The sequence below is a fragment of the Notamacropus eugenii genome, chromosome 5 (genome assembly GCF_028372415.1).
Source record: "Notamacropus eugenii isolate mMacEug1 chromosome 5, mMacEug1.pri_v2, whole genome shotgun sequence".
NCBI classification, from domain to species: domain Eukaryota; kingdom Metazoa; phylum Chordata; class Mammalia; order Diprotodontia; family Macropodidae; genus Notamacropus; species Notamacropus eugenii.
In genome coordinates, this window is record NC_092876.1 from 33822045 (window position 1) to 33836547 (window position 14503).

At 49.1% G+C, this 14503-nt stretch overlaps 1 protein-coding gene and 1 long non-coding RNA gene across 4 annotated transcripts in view; one reads left to right on the top strand and one right to left on the bottom strand.

Moving 5' to 3' along the window:
• The window catches only part of LOC140503981 (tyrosine-protein phosphatase non-receptor type 11-like), a 49592-nt gene that overhangs the window by 17318 nt on the left and 17771 nt on the right, over positions 1-14503 (top strand). For all 3 annotated transcript variants that reach the window (XM_072608436.1, XM_072608435.1, XM_072608434.1), the window contains exons 2-8: positions 217-339; positions 2926-3120; positions 10166-10361; positions 10443-10562; positions 12435-12548; positions 13049-13145; positions 13595-13674. In XM_072608436.1, coding sequence (XP_072464537.1) covers positions 217-339; positions 2926-3120; positions 10166-10361; positions 10443-10562; positions 12435-12548; positions 13049-13145; positions 13595-13674 — 925 coding nt within the window. The remainder of the gene's footprint in view (positions 1-216; positions 340-2925; positions 3121-10165; positions 10362-10442; positions 10563-12434; positions 12549-13048; positions 13146-13594; positions 13675-14503) is intronic.
• LOC140503984 (uncharacterized) lies at positions 4600-14460 on the bottom strand. Its single transcript, XR_011966928.1, has 3 exons — positions 14271-14460; positions 13012-13103; positions 4600-5173 (listed from the first exon to the last, which is right to left on the bottom strand). It is a non-coding gene; the product is annotated as an uncharacterized lncRNA (long non-coding RNA).

A 14503-nucleotide genomic window follows, 5' to 3' on the forward strand; every position in this document is an offset into this window, starting at 1 on the left:
GGTCATTGAGTATCCAGGTATGTGTTGGGGGGACTTGAGGGACTCACCCAGTTCCCTGTGTGTGTTGGGGGGTAATGGGAGGCCATTCAGGACCAGATTCCTAGAAGCTGGACTTGTGGTTCATGGCCATTTCATTTGCTGGAAGAACAGGATCTCCATTGCCTTGGTGGAGTCTGTGCTGGGCAGGGCTGACTGTGTGCCCTCTTACTTCCTCAGGTGGTTTCACCCCAACATCAGTGGGCTGGAGGCTGAAAAACTCCTTCTCACCCGTGGTGTACATGGAAGCTTTCTGGCCCGACCAAGCAAAAGCAACCCTGGTGACTTTACCCTCTCGGTCAGGTAGGGATGCCTGGCATTCTCTGGGAATGATAGTGGGAGTGGGAACTTTCACTTTGGGGGGAGGCACAGGATTCTAAGGTAAGAAAGGTACTGGGTACAGATTGGGGGGTGGAAAGCATTCAGTCAAGGGGCTATAGGTCAAAGCCAAGGTGAATGACAGATTATCCTTCCCCTGCCCCCCAAATCCCACTTCTTCAATTGTAGACAGATGTGCGTGCTGATAGAGGCCTATGGCTCCTGGAGTATCCAAATATTTATATGTGTGTCCAGGAGATGTAGCCAGAGCCTCACAGTAGGGGATGTGTGGGAGGGGAAGATGTTTCACTGTCACAAGGTCACTGGAGAAGGACCTGACTGACTCTAGGAAACCAACACCCTTAAGCCTGGAGGCCATACCAAGCCATGAGACCTGGAATTCTTCACAGTTGTTCCGGAGTCTTTGGCTATGAACTTTTTATTAGATGGGGGTCCTAAGCCCCCCCCCTCCCCCACTACTTGTCTCCTTACAGAGGAGAGAGTAGGGATAGTGTATGTGGAGATGTCTCTTCTTGAGCCAGACTGCTCAGTATCTGGGAGAGGCCTGTTCTCTCCCTATCCCGAGATTCCCATGCCCTTTCCCTATCTTCCTCTGGACATGGAGAGTGTCTCTGTGGTGGCGAGGGTCAGGAGTACTGATTAGTCTTGATATGTAGGGAATGAACCTCCTCTCCTTAGATCAAGAGGAGCGGGGCACAGAAGGAACTAGATCTTTCTAGTCTGGCTTGCCCTCCCACAAACACCTCTCGTCTTCTAAGAATCCCTGAGGCCCCTCCCTCCAGTTCAGACAACCCCCTTCCCCTGACTCTTTGGGGAGGGAGTACACTCAGATATCAAGAATTCTGGCTTCCAGCCCCATCCCTTGAGCCAGTCTCAAAGCGGAGGACAGGCCTATATCTGGAGGTGAGGGGGGCCCTTCCCCCTTCCTCATCTCCATTTTCTCTGGGCTTGAGTTTCTCTCTATGTCCCTCCCCCCAATGGCCCATGTTCTTTGTGTGTGTCTGTGAGCTGGGTTGAGGGGGAGGGCCTGGTCCAGTCTGGCCTCCCTCAGGGCTCTAGTGTATCAATAGCCTCAATTGTCTGGCTGGGGTACCCATTGGGAGGGGGTTGAAGTTTGGGGGAGGAGTGGTCTTCTTGAAGAACTGCATTGTGTGGGGGGAGGAGGAGGGGAAGAGGCCATAGGAAATTGGAGAGGAGCACCCTGGGATTTCCCAGCCAAGAAGACAGGAGTTACCTGAGTCCTGCAAGATGGACTTGGGAACGAGGGGTGCGTGAAATGAGGCATCACAGCAAACTCCGAGTCTTTTCAGAGATCTCCACTGAGGATAGGGCAGCACAAAGCTAGACATGAAAATGAGCTTCCCACAGCTTGGGGTTCTTGGGATATGACAGTTCCTGTTAATATAGAGCTTTAAAATTTGCAAAGCACTTTATGTGCTATCTTATTTGATGATCGTATCATCCTGTAAAGAAGTGGCTGCTTTTATCCTCATTTTACAGATGAGGAGACTAAAGATCAGAGAAATTGACTTATTCAAGGTCACACAGCTAGTCAAATCCAGAAACAAGATTTGAACCCAGATTGTCTTCCTGACTTCAAGTTCAGCCCTCTATCTTGATATCCCCCTGGAGGAAGAGAGAATGAGAGCACTCTCAGAAGAACTCCTAGTGACATTAAACAGTCAGGGGAAATGAGGCTCCCTAGGTAGCAAAATGGATGGTGCATTGGATTTGGAATCAGGAAGACCTGAATTCAAATTCTGCCCCAGATACTTATTTGCTATGTGACCCTGGGCAAGTAATTTAACCTCTCTGTGCCTCAGTTTCATCATTTCTAAAAAGAGGGGATTGGATATGATGACCTTGCGATTCCAGCTCTACATCTAAGATCCTATGACTTTTTCTGCTGGCAGTATTTCTAAGAGGCTTGGGGAAGGCTCTTTTGGTTTGCATCCTGAGGCAGGGGGATGTCTGCCAGGGCCTACAGATTTCCTTTTCTCTTTAATTAAACAGGAGTCCTTTTCTGTACATTTAGTCAGTCAACAAACATTTACTAAGTGCCTACTATGTGTCAAGCACTGGGGATACATAGAAAGACAAAAGTAATCAATCAGTAAACATTTTTTAAGCATCTACTATATTCCTGACACTGTACTAAGTGCAAGGGGTACAAAAAGAGACAAAAGACAGCCCTTGCCCTCAGAAAGTTTACAGTCTAATGGAGGAGACAACATGGAAACCACTGTGTACAAACAAGTTTCTCTATAAGATAATTAACTGGGGGAAGCACTAGAATGGAGAGGGATTGGGAAAGACTTCCTGGAGAAGGTCAGATTTTAGCTGAGACTTGGAGGAAGCCAGGGAGGTCAGAAGGTGGAGATGAGGAAAGAGAGCATTCCAAGGATAGGGCACAGTCAGAGAAAATGCTCGGAATCAGGACATGCTGGAATAGCCAGAAGGATAGACATTGGACCCCAGTCTATGCTAGGGATGGCCTCCCACCCCAGGCTGTCCTGCTACAGGCGTTGACTGTGATCTTGTTCTCTGCAGGCGAAACGAGGAGGTGACCCACATTAAAATCCAGAACTCTGGGGATTACTATGACCTCTATGGGGGCGAGAAGTTTGCCACACTGGCTGAGCTGGTGCAGTACTACACAGAACAGCATGGCCTGCTGAGGGAGAAAAATGGGGATGTCATTGAGCTCAGATACCCACTTAACTGCCAGGACCCAACATCAGAAAGGTGAGCTTCAAATGCCTGGTGTGACATTCAAGGCCCCCTCTGCCTCTCCAGTTTCATGCCTGGAGAGAGACTCACAGAGGGGCTGCCTGGGGCAGCTTTCTGACTTATCTCAGGGATGATGATGGTAGTGGTGGTGGTAGTTTCAGGAAGCCCTGGATTCAAGTCCTATCCCTGACCCACACTGGTAATGTTGAGAGACCTTGGACAACCCACTGAATCTCTCAGTGTTCTAGGTGACTCTCTATAACCAATCTAAGTTACAGACCAGTTACTGATATGCATCAGTGAAGGGAATTTCCATACTGAAAGTCCCCCATTCCCTGTCCAGACCCCCCCCCTAAAAATGTCCCAGAAAAAGTTGATACTTGTCAAGCACTTTTGGGTTACAAAGTATTCTTGTATATTGCCTTATAACAGCTCTATGAAGGGATTGTTGTAGGTTATCTTTATTTTGTAGATAAGAAAACTAAGCCTCAGAAAGATGAACTGGCTTGTCTAGGGCAATCTGATTACTAAGGCAGGATGAGAAGCAGGATCTGAACCCAGATCTCTTCTAACTCCAAGCCTAGAGCCTTTTTGACTATACTAGGCTGGGTAGCTGTCCATGGTTATGTTGCAAGAAAGACTGAAATTAACCTCAGTAAGGAGAGTCAGGTGTCTGCCTCCCCCACCCACAGTGGGCTGCCTCAGCCCCGGCAAGGGGGAATTCAGACTCCTTGACACTGTGGTCTCCACTCACCCACACAGTTGGGGATTTAGTTTAATGACCCTTCCTGGAGGCTGCATGGACAGACTGGATGCCAAGCTTTCTGTGCTGGAATGAGGAACTGCGTGGGGGATGGAGGGCACTCCTTTCCAGTTCCTTTCCTTATAGATACTAATTGGTTATGACCTGCAGTGACCCTTCCCTCCCCACTCTGGGACTCTTTGGTCCCATCCCCTTCTACACCCTCCCCACCCAGACACATACACATGCCCATCAGAAGAAGGGGCCAGGCAAGGGAAACAGAGAGAAAGAGAGAGGCTCCCTGGCCAAATCTCACTTCCTCCAGCTGAACCCCCTTCCCCCCTCTCCCCACCCAGGGCCTTCCCCTACTGCTGTGGTGACCAGTTATAAATAATTATTCATGTTTCTATAATGCTTTCCAGTTTATAGGCCTATGAGGTAGGTAACACAAATAGCATTATTATTTTTACATTAATATATAATCTTGTGGGTGTGGAAACCCCTATCCAGATAAACATTCATGTCTAAGTGAAAATTTAGGGAGTTGTCTCAAACTCAACAGGGCTAAGGGGCTTGCCTGCTAGTGAATGTCAGAGAAGGAGATTTGAACTCAAGTCTTTTGACCCTAAGTCCACTACTCCATCTACTATACCATACTATCTCTTATCCCCAATTTTACAGATGAAGAAACAGATTCAGAGACCAAGTGACTTGCCCAAGGTCAAACAGGAGAAAGTATCATTGGGATTTGAATTCAGATCTTTTATTTGCCCGGTATTCTTTCTGGGCTACTGAGAGCCTCTGTATCCCTCCCTGGGACTCAACCCCTTTTTCCCTTTATGTGGGGACAATAGCAGAGGGTGGGGTGGAGGAGGAACCCAATAAGATCAATAATAGTGAGTTCTTTTGCCCGACTGTGCCCTGGTTCCTCTAGTCTGGAGTCATTATGGGGAAATGAGAAAGAATCAGGGAGTTTAGTCTCATCCCTACCATAGCTTCTGAGGGTCCTTGGCTAAGTTTCATCTCTAAAGTTGTGGTCCGTTCAGAGAGTCTGTGATTCTAGGTAACAGCAGCCAAGGGTGGTAGGAGAAGGTGGAGTAGGTACGTTCTCCCCTTGGTCCTTTCTGTCCATGGGTACAGGCAGAGTTATTTACTGCTATTGCCTTCTTCAAGTGGTTTTTCTTTATCTCCCTTGTATCCCTGTTAAAGTGTCTTCCTGCCTCCTTCTGGAGACAATGCCTTTCTTAATGTAGTCATTCAGAGAGGGATGGCATCCAAAACCTGGGATGTGATAGGCTCACAGTCTTCTGCCCTGGGCACATGCATCTGGGGGAGGATACAGTTTTAGTCTTGGCAGGCAAGGCATTTTGGGAAGGGCATTGATAAACTGGAGTGAGGAGGGGTATGTGTGTGTGTGTGTGTGTGTGTGTGTGTGTATGTGTGTGTATGAGCACGCTGTACTAAAGGGTTGCCCTGGGCAAGAGGGATTTGTACTTGTACTACTTGGCCCTAGAACACAAAACCAGGAGTAGAGAGAAGGTACAGAGAAGCAATTTGGGACTTGGAGGGGAAAACTTCTGAAGCATTAGACATATTGGAAAGGAAAATGGGCTGCCATGGGAGGGACTGAGTTCCTGGAAACTGGAGGGCTTCAAACTAAACTTCCAATCCAGCCCTGAGTTTCCCCTACCCCCCACTTTCTCTGTTCCTGCTTGCATGTTGGTGAATCATGTCCAAGTTGGTCTCAGAAGTGTCCTGACCAGGCCCACTATGAATGCATGTTCCCTAATCTCCACTGGGTCCATACTTTTATTTTTCCCTATTGGGTTTCTTTCTCTGTTTCTCTCCTCCTTCTTTCCCTTCTTCCTTCCCTCCCTCTCCTCCTCCTCTGCCTTCTCCTCCTCCTCTCTTCTCTCTCTCTCTGTGTCTCTCCCCTCTGTCTCTGTCTCTTCTCTCTCTGTCTCTTCTCTCTGTCTCTTCTCTCTGTCTCTGTCTCCCTCTCCTCTCTGTCTCTCTCTATCTCTCTGTCTGTCTTTCTGTCTCTGCCTCTCTCTGTCTCTTCTCTCTGTCTCTGTCTCCCTCTCCTCTCTGTCTCTCTCTATCTCTCTGTCTGTCTTTCTGTCTCTGCCTCTCTCTGTCTCTCTCTCCTCTCACAGTCGTAGCTATTCCAAACCTCTTATCTTCTCCAGCTTTTTACCTCAACTTTTCTCCTTAGTAGAGAGGGAGATTTGCCTCTGAACTTTACTGAGAAAATAAAGGCCATCCATCTTGGCCTTCCTTTTCTCCCCCAGTTCTGTTTCTCCAAAGCCCTCTCCCTCATCTAGACTCTGTCTTCCTTTTCTGCCTCTGACAAAGCAGTGGGCCTTCTTCTGCCAGGGCCATCCCCTTTCCTTGTTCCCTCAATCTCTTCCCATTCTGTGTCCTCTGGCAGTTTACCTCCTCATTAGTTCCCCTGCCTTTCATCTTTAATCTCTCTTTATCTACTGGCTCCTTCCTTGTTGCTTACAAACACACCCAGATCCCCTCCTTTCTTAAAACAACAACAAATATCCCCCCAATCCCCCCCATCTCCTCCATCTCCCTTTCTATTTTGCTCCTCCAATTCTCAGTCAAACTGGAAAAAGCTGATTGATTTCCTCCCCTTCCTCTCCCCTCTACCCCTTGGAGTCTGGCTTCTATCCTGACCACTCACTCAATCAAACTGCTCTCTCCAGAGTTGCCAGCAATCTCTTGACCCCAAAATCCCCCGTACATTTTTCTCAGTCTTCATCCAATGACTCCTTTGCCACTTTTGACACTGGGCCACCTTTCTCCTGGATGCTTTTGCTCCTGCAGTCTTTTGTGATGAGCTGGTTTCCTGGTTCTCTTTCCCATCTGACCATGTGGAGCTTCTCAGGCTGGATGCTTTGTCTGTGTCCGGCCCTTATCTGTGGGTGTCTCCCAAGGTTATGTCCTGGGCCCACTTCTCTCTTTTTTCTTCCTTAACCCCTCTTGATTTTATCCAGTTCTGTGGTTTAATTATTATCTTAACACAGATGACTCCCAACTCTCGTTTCTGAGCTCTGTCTGTTCTGGCATCCTGCACCGCCTACTGAGCATCTCTGCCTGCGTGGCCCACCTACTTCTCAAACTCTGGATGTCCCAAAAAGGACTCATCTTCTCCTGTGATTCATGCTTGCCTGTCTCGCTGAGCTCACTGCCTACTGTCCGTGACTCTTTTCTCTCCCCAACTCTCTTGTAGTTGATCAGTTATCACTCCATGTCATGCATGCCATGACAACATCTCTGGCATTCGATCTTCTCCCTGCTCATATGACCGATGCCCCAGCTTGGCCTCTCAGTCCCTCTCCCATTTACCTCCACTTCGGTCTCCTTGCTTGCAGTCTTTCTCTCTCTTTCCCTACCCCAGCTCATCTGCACAGCTGCTGGAATCATCTCCCGGCTCACAGCCTTCAAGGGCGGCTTCTTGCCTTTGGGACCTGTTGGCGGGCCCTCAACAGCCCACCCCAGGCCAGCCTTTCCAGACTTAGTTCTCATTACCCCCTTTGTATACTCTGTGTTCCAGCCAAGCTGAACTGCTCACTATTCCTGAAACCCAGCATGGTCTGTTCTGGGATGGACCAGAAGGCCTCTGTGAGCCCCTCTGAGCTGGAACCAAAGGAAAGAGACTGGAGCTCTGTACATGCAGCGGGAGGAATGGGGGTGCTGGGCTTGGAGTCGGAAGGCCTGGCTCGGACACTGACTGGCTGTGTGGGTTGTGGGCACAGCAGATGGATTGCCAGGAAGACTTGGGTATTACGCTCCCACACAGCCACACTTAGTAGCTGTGGGAATTTGGGTAAAAGCTGCTTAACTTTTCAGAGCCTCAGTTTCCCCACCTGTAAAAACAGGGATGATAATAATGCCTACTTCACAGGGTTGTCAGGAGGAGAAGATGAGATGATATGACAGGTGTGCTGCATACTTATGAATGTGAGCTATTATTAGCATTATCACCAAATCATAATTATGGCGTGTATGACTTTGAGGAAGTGGCCCTCATCTATAATGAGGGGGAGGCTGGACTATCTGGCATTAAAGCCAAGGTCTAAGTTTTGAGCAGTCCCAGGAGGCGGGGTAAGGAGCCAAGAGAGGCAGACAGTGGTAGTGGTGATGATAAGGGGCTGGGAAGGATGGGGAGGAATCTGTTAGGGACAGACTGTGTCCCTCCTTACCCGGAAAGCATCCCCAAAGAGACTTTCTTAACTGCCCTCCCCATTCCAGCTCTGCCCCATTTCTGCAGAATAAGGAGAGGCCTCCACCTAGTGGCCAATGCGGGAATTGCAGGGAGCTGTCCTTGACCCACCCCACACTGTCGGTCGTTCTTCCCCAGCCTGTTAGAAACCTAACCACATTACATCATTGGATTACATATGGAGAGCTAGAGGGGACCTCTAGTTAAGCCCCTTTATTTTACAGATGAGGGTCAAGCTTCCAGGGTCTTATTCTATGATCCTATGAAATTAAAAATAAGACTACTTACTTACAAGTGACCTGCCCAATAAACATTTATTAAGTCCTACTGTGTGCCAAGAACTGTGCACACACACATACAAAAAAGGCAAAAGATAGTCCTTGCCCTCAGGGAACTCACAATCTAACTGGGAGACAACATGCAAGTAACTGCACACAGACTATAGACAGACTGAAAGGGAAATGATCAGCAGAGAAGGGTGCTAGAATTAAGGGGGATAGAGACAACCTTCCTGGAGAAGGTGGGATTTGAGGGACTTGAAGAAAGCTTGAGGCAGATTAGGAGAGAGACAGGAGGAGGGGAGCATTCCAGGCTTGGTAAACAGTAAGGCAGAATTTAAACTTGGGTCCTCCGATGCCATAAACATTGCCCAGGTCTCTTGTGTCCAGTGCTACGAAGAAGTCAGAACTTCCAACCATCAACAGTGATGTTATCCCAAGGTCCTCTGCCCTGATCAGACCCCGTGGGTTCAGTTCTGGACCCCATAGTCTAGAAAAGACCTTGAGAGGGCAGCCAGGTCATCCAGTGGATAGATCACTGGCCCTGGAGGTAGGAAGACCTGAGTTCAAAGGTGACCTCAGACACTTAGGAGTTGTGTGGCCTTGGACAACTCATTTAATCCCAGTTTCCTCCCCCTCCCCCAAAGAAAAGACCTTGAGAAGCTGCTGACTGAGACACTCAGTGTCTGAAGGAGGGTGACCAGGGTGGTGGACCTTGAGTCTTTGCCAGACAGATGAATGAAAAAGCATTGTATTCTAGTTACTATGATAAGCCTGGAGAATAAAAGGCCATCATTCCAGAGTGGGTTTGGAGTCTGGAGAGTCTGGGTTACAATTCCACTTCTAATACGTATTATCTGTATGACCTTAGACAAGTCACTTAACCATTCTGGGCCTCACTTTCCCAATCTGTAAAACAAGATAAGCTCTGAGCTCCCTTCCAGCCCTTACTTGTAGTTCTGTGAAATAGAAGAAGGGAGATAGTCTTGCCACAAGGGGCTTACCACTAATAAGATGAGACAATCTGTAGAGGAAAGGGGCAGCCAGGGTAGGAAGTCCCAGGGATATTGAACTTCTCCACAGGGCAGCTGGCTGCTGAGTTCTTTCCAGAGTAGATGGTAGAGTTGGTTTGATGATTGAAATACAAATGGAGGGGGTGGTTATGAATGTATCAGTAGGGCAGATGGCAAGATGTCTGAGGTAGATGGGTGCAAAGCATGATCTGGGGCTGGTGAGACTGTGTTAGATGAGCTTGCTCCTACTCAGCTGGAGGAACTAAGGCTGTCCAACTTTGGATGAGAATGCTTGGGGGAGGATGCCATGGCTAGGTCCCAGCATCTGAAGAGCTGGCATGTGGAAGGGTCTTCTTTTATTTGACCCCAAAGGGACCAGGAGCTATAGGGCGAAGGGTCCAAGAGATGAATTTAGGTTTGCGGTCAGGGAAGACCTCCCTGGCCATTTGAGTTGTACCAAAGTGGAGTAGGCTGCCTCTATAGGTGGTGAGGTCCCCTTCCTTGGAGATCTTCAAAGGTTGGGTGATGACTTGGGGGGATGTTAGAGAGGGGACTCTTTTGTGGGTATGGGTTAGACAAGGGGGCTACTGAGGTCCCAGCCAACTCTTCAGATTCTCTGATTTCAGTCATGAGGAGGTCTGGGTCTTGCCTGGAGAAAGCTCCCAGATTAGCCCTGGATCTTGGCATATCTCTCTGGGTGTAGCAGTTGACCTGACTTGGCTCAAGTGAATCCCAGCATTCTCCTGGACTGAACAGAGCCCTCACTTGCCCCACCTTCTCTGTCCCCTGCCAGGTGGTACCATGGACACCTCTTTGGCAAGGAGGCTGAGAAGCTGCTGACTGAGAAGGGCAAACCTGGAAGCTTCTTGGTGCGCGAGAGTCAGAGCAAGCCCGGGGACTTCGTGCTATCCGTCCTCACCCAGGAGCTGGACAAACTAGATGGTGGTGACCGCCGGCCCCGGGTCACCCATGTCATGATCCGCTTCCAGGTGTGGTCTCTGGCTGTGATGGGGCAGGGGGAGGACAGGGGGAGGGCACTGGGTACTCCCACTCACATGCCTTCTCCCCAGGCTGATGGCAAGTACGACGTGGGTGGAGGAGAGCGGTTTGATACCCTCACAGACCTTGTAGAACACTACAAGAAGAACCCCATGGTGGAGAAATCAGGGGCTGTCGTGCACCTCAAACAGGTACCCACTAGATCCAAAAGCCTCTGGACCTTCAGGGCTTAGAGACCACCTGACCCTCCATAGCCAGGACCGAAATTCAGCCTGGATGTGGAAAGGCCCCTAGAGCAAGGAGCCAGGGATGCTGGGTCTCATTCTCTGTGTCTGTCAAGTGAAAGGTTGGACGAGGTAACTCCTGAGGTCCTTTCTAGCTCCAAGTTGTATGGTTCCTGTATTTAGCCTGGAGAAGAAAAACACTTATTTGGGGGAAAGGGAGATTATAATTGTTGAAGTGTTTGACTGCAGCATCTAGATGGCACAGTGGACAGAGTGCCAGACTTTAAGTAGGGAAGAACTAAGTTCAAATCCTGATTCAGACAATTCCTACTTGTGTGACCCTGGGAAAGTTACTTCACCCTGTCTGTCTGAGTTTCCTCATCTGTAGAATGAGCTGGAGAAGGAAATGGCAAACCACTCCAGTATCTCTGCCAAGAAAACCCCAAATGGGGTCATGAAGAGTCAGACACAACTGAACCACAACAAAGTATTTGGCTATCTCAGAATGTCAGTGTGGCGGGGCCCTCTGAGGTCATCTAATCTAACCTATTCATCCCTTCTCCAACATACCTATTGAGTGACCATCCAGCCTTTTCTATCATGTAAAAGACGGATTAGCCCCATTCTGCTTGGTCTCAGCAGGCAGAGCTAGGAGCTGTGGGGGGAAGCTCTAGAGAGGTGGGTACAAGCTGGATGTCAGAGAAAATGTCCCAGCAATGAGAGATGTTCCCAGTGTGCAATGGGCTTCCTGGGAAGATAGCAGACTCTCTCTGGTTTGAGAGCTTTGCATAGAGCTTGGGTAACTACCATCTGGGGGTGCTGGCAGTTGGGGGTGGGGGTGATGGTAGTTTCTCTTTTTGATATAGAGTGGAATAGTTGGCCTCTAAGGTCCCTTCCACCTCAGAGCTTCTGGGATTCAAGGGAATTGGAGCTATGGCAGAATAAGCATTTATTAAGCACCTACTATATGTTAGGCATTGCAGATACAAGACAAAACCCAATCATCTCCTTCTTTCAAGGTGCTTACATTCTAATAAAAAGAAATTCTTGGGAGAGGGTCAGAGTGTCCTGGGAAACTTGGATGTTCAAGCCACTGGTTTGATAGAATAACTGAAATTAATTTTGTTTCATTTAACAAGCTACTATGTAAGGCTTCATGCTGGGTGCTAGGGATAGAAAGACAGAAAAGGGACATGGCCTGCCCTCAAGGACCTTACATTCTCCTGACAGGATACAATGTGTGGACAGAAAAATAAATATGAGGTAATCTGAGGAGAGAGAGAGAATACTAAGAATTGGGGGAAATCCAGGTATAGGAGGTAACACGAGCCCTAAAGGAATTGAGGGCTTCTCAGAGGTAGAGAAGGGGATCTAGGTTAAGAAATGGCATGCTGAATTAAGAGAACAGCCAACAGATCTGTTTGTCTGGAATCTAGAGTGTGTGAAGGGGAGCTATGTGAAAGGAGCCTGGGAAGGTGGGTGGTGACCAGCTTGTGGAGGGCTTTAAACATCAGGATTGAGCAGGTTTCTCTTCATCACAGAGGCAATGGGGAGCCACCAAAGGCTGTGGAGCAGTGGAATGACATGGTCAGACCTGTTCTTTAAGAATATTTCTGTGACTGCTAAGTGGAGGATAGACCAGAGGGGCCAAGGGAGACTGGAAGCCTAGACCCATTATAATTAATTAAACAGAAACCATTCAAGTTTCTCTGAATGAGTCTTTGCAACAGCCTCCATGTATCAGTGCTGGGGGAGAGGGGGAGGAGAGGATCGGAAGAGCTAGGGCCAGGGGAAGAAGAGGGCTGGCTGAGCTGATGCTGACCTCCCTCTTCCTACCAGCCATTCAATGCCACCAGGATAAATGCTGCCAACATCGAGAACCGAGTCCGAGAGCTGAACAAGATGGCAGACCAGAGTGAGAAGGCCAAGCAGGGATTCTGGGAGGAATTTGAGGTAAGGGCAGAAGATCTGGTTACTGCCCCTAATCTTGGACCCTAAAGCCCCTGGAGCCAGCACCAGGGGACCTAAGACTCCTGGGGTCTCATCCTGGCTCTGTCCTTGCCTGGCAATGACTTGCCTTGACTATGTAAGTCTCCCCAGGTCTTGAAAAAAAGGAAAAGGGTATAAGAATGATTTTGGTCTGAGATGGGGTATGAGAATGGAGGAAGAGGTTTGGGAACTGGGGGCAAGGTAGGGTTAGGATTAGCTATAGGGTTAGGGCTGAGGCTAGGGCTGAGTTCTGGAGTTAGTGCCAAAGTTGAGCTTGTGGGACTGAGACAAGTCTGGGGTCAAAGCTAAAATATAGGATTGGACCAGCGCTGAACTGGGAGACTGAGGATGGGGCTTGGGTTAAGCTATAGGGCTGGAATCAGTTCTGGGGTTGGAGTTAAAATGTGAGATTGGGGCTAAGGCTGACCTGTGGGACTGAGGCAGAGTGGATCTTATCTCCCCAGATGCTGCAGCAGCAGGAATGTAAACTTTTGTATCCCCGGAAGGAAGGACAGCGCCCTGAAAACAAAGCCAAAAACCGCTACAAGAACATTCTCCCCTGTGAGGGTCTCAGGGTGGGGGTCTGGGGTGGGAGAGAGCCCATAGGCCTGCCCTTTCTAGTCCTGGATTTCTTTCCCCCTCCCCTCCCTCCACTGGGTAGTTCTTTGAACACTTCATGCCCTGTACTAACCACATCACTCCCCTGCCCCCCACAACACACTCACACACACTCCTCCACATGTACACACGGATGTGTCTGAATACACACAGGTGTTCCTCAAGTATTCACATCCCCCCTCTCTCTACCACAGCTCCCTCTACCCTTCAGCCCCAGGCAGGTCAAACACTAGTAAAGGAGAATGAGGAGGGAGGGAGACCAGAGCACTCTCTGTCCTGGTATCCAGTGTGCTGGTATCCCGGCCTGTGGCTCTGGGGGTCCTGGGAACCTTTTCCCCCCAACTCCCAACTATTCCTGCTCCTCTCTCCCTTTCTCTACCTACCCCCTACAGTTGACACCACCCGTGTTACCCTACGAGATGTGGATGGGAGTGTGCCAGGTGCTGACTACATTAATGCCAACTACATTAAGGTGTGTGTGTGTTTGCATGCAGGTGTGGCCATGTACACAGCTCTTGGTGTATCTAGTGAAAAGAATATTAACTTTGGAGTCAGAGGCGTGGCTTGGCTACTTTGTGACTTTTGACCTCTCTGGGTGTCAGTTTTTTCATCTATAAAGTGGGTGAACAATGTGGGAGGATCAAGCAAGTCTAAGGGACTTTCAGGTCATGTGCTCGTGACTTTGTTTATACAAAGAAATCCATGTATAGAGAGCATGGTCTGGATTTGGAGTCTGATGACTGGGGTCTAAATGCCAGCTCCGTAACTCACTTGCTGTGTGACCTTGGACAAGTCACATTCATTGCTCAGTGCCTCAGTTTCCCCTTCTGTAAAATAAGGGTTTGGACAAGATGACCTCCAAGGCACTTTCCATTTCCAAATTTGGTGCCCTTAGAGCTGACTCCAGGGAAACTGGGGGGCTCAGGTGGTGACCTGCTTTCTCTGCTAGTGTCTTAGAACTAGGGTCAAGCAGTAGTGGCTTCCCTCCTTTGGGCTTTGGGGCCCCATTTACTTCAAAGTTCTTTTCCTGGGTAAAACCCCAAGCCGAGGGAACTTTGCTTAGGTTACCTGATTCTAATCTGCAAGCTGATTGTCTCCTGGAGGTTAAATTCACTTTTTGCCCAGGTCATCTTCTACTGGGGTGGGGGATGGGGACAACTTTGATCTGGATGAAAGCCTCGTTGGGCTCCTGCTGGGTCATCCCTGCCCCTAGGGCTCTGCTCTCCACTTTTCCCACCTGTATCCAGGTGACCCAGGCCCAGGGGGCTGATGCAGAGGGCCCATGATTATGACCCTGACCA